This window comes from Fusarium odoratissimum, assembly GCF_000260195.1.
Source record: "Fusarium odoratissimum NRRL 54006 unplaced genomic scaffold supercont1.189, whole genome shotgun sequence".
NCBI classification, from domain to species: domain Eukaryota; kingdom Fungi; phylum Ascomycota; class Sordariomycetes; order Hypocreales; family Nectriaceae; genus Fusarium; species Fusarium odoratissimum.
In genome coordinates, this window is record NW_022158876.1 from 1 (window position 1) to 3,764 (window position 3,764).

Consider the following 3,764-nt stretch of genomic DNA (forward strand, 5'->3'; position numbering starts at 1 on the left):
TCCTACCACGAGTGTCTCGAGATTATGCTTGATTTAAAAGGCTAGTCTTTAAATGCCCTTACTGAAGAGACATTGCTTATAAGATAGCAGATGACACCGTTAACGATCTGGACTATCTCCTCGATTACGTTGGAAGGATGATAGACTACAGCGAGCCTGATCTTGTTTATCTTCTCAAGCGCCTTGCCTCACTCAACTATAAAAGTCAACCTAAGTCCCACCGAAAAACACCAGTCACTAATGAATCGTGGGGCAGAGCAGCTTGTCAAAAACGCCGGCTACAAAGACTCAAGGGCCAGAAGCCTTACTACAAGGTCAGTCGCGCACTCTACAAGTGCTCAATTTGCGGGCACGTATTTCATAGGTGGAGCGCCGCTGCTCAGCATTGCAAGGAGAATCACTCTTGTCCAGTAGCAGTGTATTGCATGTCATGCGGTTATCGATTACCAGTCTCCAGAAGAAACCAGCACGAGAGTTTCTGTGGGTGGAGGATCTTGGATGGAGACCCAAATAAACCTAGCAGAGTCTGGCTCTGCTGCCTCCAGAATTTGCTTCGTTTGACACAGCGTGAAGTTTGTGAATTGATAGATATATGTGGCTTTGACCGTCCTACTGGGCGCTGTAAGGCAAGAGGTAAGCACTGCCCTGGGGATACAGTTACGCTGATCTTAACCTTTCCTCCTGTTACAGCCCTGGCACTTTACTTCTTTCAACAGCTACGGCGACTTGCCGAAGATCCGATGGCTTCTATACTCGAACCATCATGTAAACTAGAAAGTCAAGAAATTAATCCATGTAGCCAAGTCGATAACGAGATCCTAGCAGGAACAAAAGGAATACGAGACGTCATTAACTGGGTAATGCAAGAAAAGCCGATCACAAGCCGAAAATTACTGATTTGGGACCCTGGCATGTTCAGCACGCCTAATGATGAATTGTATCACGAATTATATCCGCCATTGTCCAATGCTCAAGAGTACAAGTGGATCAAACTTGCAGAACGTAAAATTGTCCTCTTCACTTTAAGGTACGATCCTTGCCATCGACCGGAACAAAGGCAAGCTAGGAAATCGATAGCCGGCAACACTGACGTTGCACTTCCAGAGGGAGCCGGTCGGGCGTGGCGCGGCGCCCGAATACCTAGACAGGTTTACCCCGGGCGTTATGATTGGTGTCGTCCACTTTCCTAGTACTATTATCGTATTGCCTGTAAAATTAAGACTATGGCGCTTTGTCGATTACATACTACTAAGGCTTCGATTTACATGAATTGGCATGATCTATCTTGATATCAAACCTGAAAATATATTACTATGCAATATTTTCAACACAACTGTCCCTTATTCTCATGGAATAGCTTCTTCATCTTCCACTGAAAGACGATTCCTTAGATAACGCCGCATACTACAAAGCACGGAGATTCGGCTGATTGACCTTGGCTTGGCCATGTTTGAGAGTGATCCTAATCGTGAATGCATCGCAACTCCACTGTATTCCGCCCCAGAAGTCATGTTATCCCTCAAATCGTCGTTCTCTCGTGATATATGGAGCATAGTATGCACTCTTGTCGAGTTTGCCACGGGCAAGGTACTCTTCTGCTCTGCTCAACACACCAAAGCTGAGTATCTGGCTATGGTGGAAGTTGCGGCCGGATCTAGAATCAAGTGTACTGGATTTGCACCGCGATAATATGAGAGATTGCTGGAAGCATTGGGACATGCCTTTCGGCGCCATGGTCTGCAAGGGCGAGTGACTCCCTAGAACAGTGCTTACCTATTATCGTAAAGTGAGTAGTCTGATTCGTATGTATAGACTTGACTGTAATTGTTCAATGCCTCATAACATTCTGGCAGCACTGTACTTGGCAGTTCAAGGAGCATAACCTCTTTGAGGGATCAGTATGGCACAAGAAAGAGGAGCGTCACAAATCAAACCGTCTCTGCCTTTTTGCCTGGTATCCTGAGTAGATTATAGTAGAACCATAATACAAGCTGTCACCCAAGAAATCGAACGTTACCTAGGTATCATCTCGGCAAGTTATCTGGCTCATCTACTACTTAGTAGGCCCTATGCATTAGAGCCAGCCGCAGATTGATCACGAATAAGCGAGACTTAATAATAACTGCAATGGAATGGCTTATTGTAGTGTATCTATGTAACGAAGGTTCATCAAATCTTGTATTTTCGTTTTAATTATCCTCATAGGGCTCCTTTTTTGGTGGATCTCAGGCTGTTTGTACAAGTACTACATGTACTATCTTAGTCGTATCTACTTTTACATTTACCTGTAATACATAACTTGCGTACCACAAGTCTATTCTCGTGATTGACGAAAGCCTGGCGCCCCATCGTGCTGACGAAACGTATATAATATAGATATCCGCTTCTGTAGCACCGGATAAATGTGATTCTAGGTCATTCGAGCTGTTGCTGCTTGTTGGATGGGGGACGTTGAACCCGACCTTCGCTTTCCCATTTGTGTAACGAGCCTTCATGATACTTATACTACGATGTCTCACAATAATTGGCTACGCAAAATTGTTTCGGTGGTGGGCATCACGTTGTTTATAACTTTCTTGTTCACGTTCCATTTAGAATCATCAAATAGCATTTGGACTAATAGAGTTCAAGAAAAACCCTTGTTTGATGAGCAACAGTCTCATATATCAACATCGCCTAAGAAAGATTATCAAAAAAAAGGTCAAAATGGTTATCACAGTTCTTTGCCCGACCCGGGCGATGGTGCATCTCTTGAAGATAAATCCGATTATCGACTGCTCACAAGTCTTCGGAACAACATGGGTTTCTTCAACAAGATAGATGCAAGGCAGACTGGCTATCAAATTATGAATCCAACGCTACTCGAACTTCCCCGCGGTGGGAACAGCAGTCACGACTTTCTCGTCATAGCACGCACGAAACACATTGCGAAAAACATTCACGGCAAACAATATCAATTAGCACGCCAAGTCGCCACATTTGCAAACCTCACGTACGACAGCTTTGGGCGGCCACTGCTGAAAACTGGTAAATGGTCCAAGCTTCTCGTTGAGGACTTTGGAGACTCTGAACATCACTGCAAAGGAGAGCCTAATATAGACAAATACATAGGCCCAGAAGATATGAAGCTCTTCTGGACACGAACTGGTGAACCGCTACTTATTTTTACTCATCAAGTCAACGACAAGAACATGTGTCAGGGCCAGTTCCTGATTGATGTCCGTGCCGCCCTGGTTGAACTTGAACAGATTCTCGGTCCCGAATTATCATCTCTTCTACCGCCCATCCGCTTCGCTTCCCCAGCAGGTCTTCGTCGTGATGCACCACCCGGCCAAGAAAACCATCGTCGCTACCAGCGCGAAAAGAACTGGGCACCCGGACAGTCCCCCTTCAGCTCCGAGTCAGAGCTTCTTCTCATGGCGGAGCCCGGCCAGTTGTTCCGCTGGATATCCAATGACGAGCCCGTAGAGTTGGTCCTTGGTGCGAAGGATCAGCGGTCGGCTGTTGAGGAGCCATATCCAGCTACAGCCAAGCCTGGCGAGACTTGGCATAGCAGGAGAAGTATGACATGTGTACACGACGTTATGCTCCACGATGAGCATGTTCACCAGAGTACACCTATGTTAACCCTTACACTCTGCCACAGAGGGTCATGTGAGCCAGACAGGCAGAACACGGTCATGCTTGGCATGGTACAACGGCGTCAAGACCCGCCTGCTGCGCCGTTTACATGGTACGACCGTCGAATAGCTGTATATGAATCA

At 46.1% G+C, this 3,764-nt stretch overlaps 2 protein-coding genes across 2 annotated transcripts; both read left to right on the forward strand.

Annotated features, from left to right (window-relative positions):
- Positions 1-137: 137 nt before the first annotated feature.
- On the forward strand, positions 138-1,967 carry FOIG_16802 (uncharacterized protein; the record flags this gene model as incomplete). Its single annotated transcript, XM_031218280.1, has 3 exons — positions 138-314; positions 589-633; positions 1,869-1,967. 3 exons carry the CDS (start codon positions 138-140, stop codon positions 1,965-1,967), a joined length of 321 nt encoding a protein of 106 aa, XP_031052005.1.
- Positions 1,968-2,798: 831 nt separating this feature from the next.
- FOIG_16803 (uncharacterized protein) lies at positions 2,799-3,750 on the forward strand (the record flags this gene model as incomplete). The annotated part of the gene is made up of 2 exons (XM_031218281.1): positions 2,799-3,561; positions 3,647-3,750. 2 exons carry the CDS (start codon positions 2,799-2,801, stop codon positions 3,748-3,750), a joined length of 867 nt encoding a protein of 288 aa, XP_031052006.1.
- Positions 3,751-3,764: the final 14 nt, after the last annotated feature.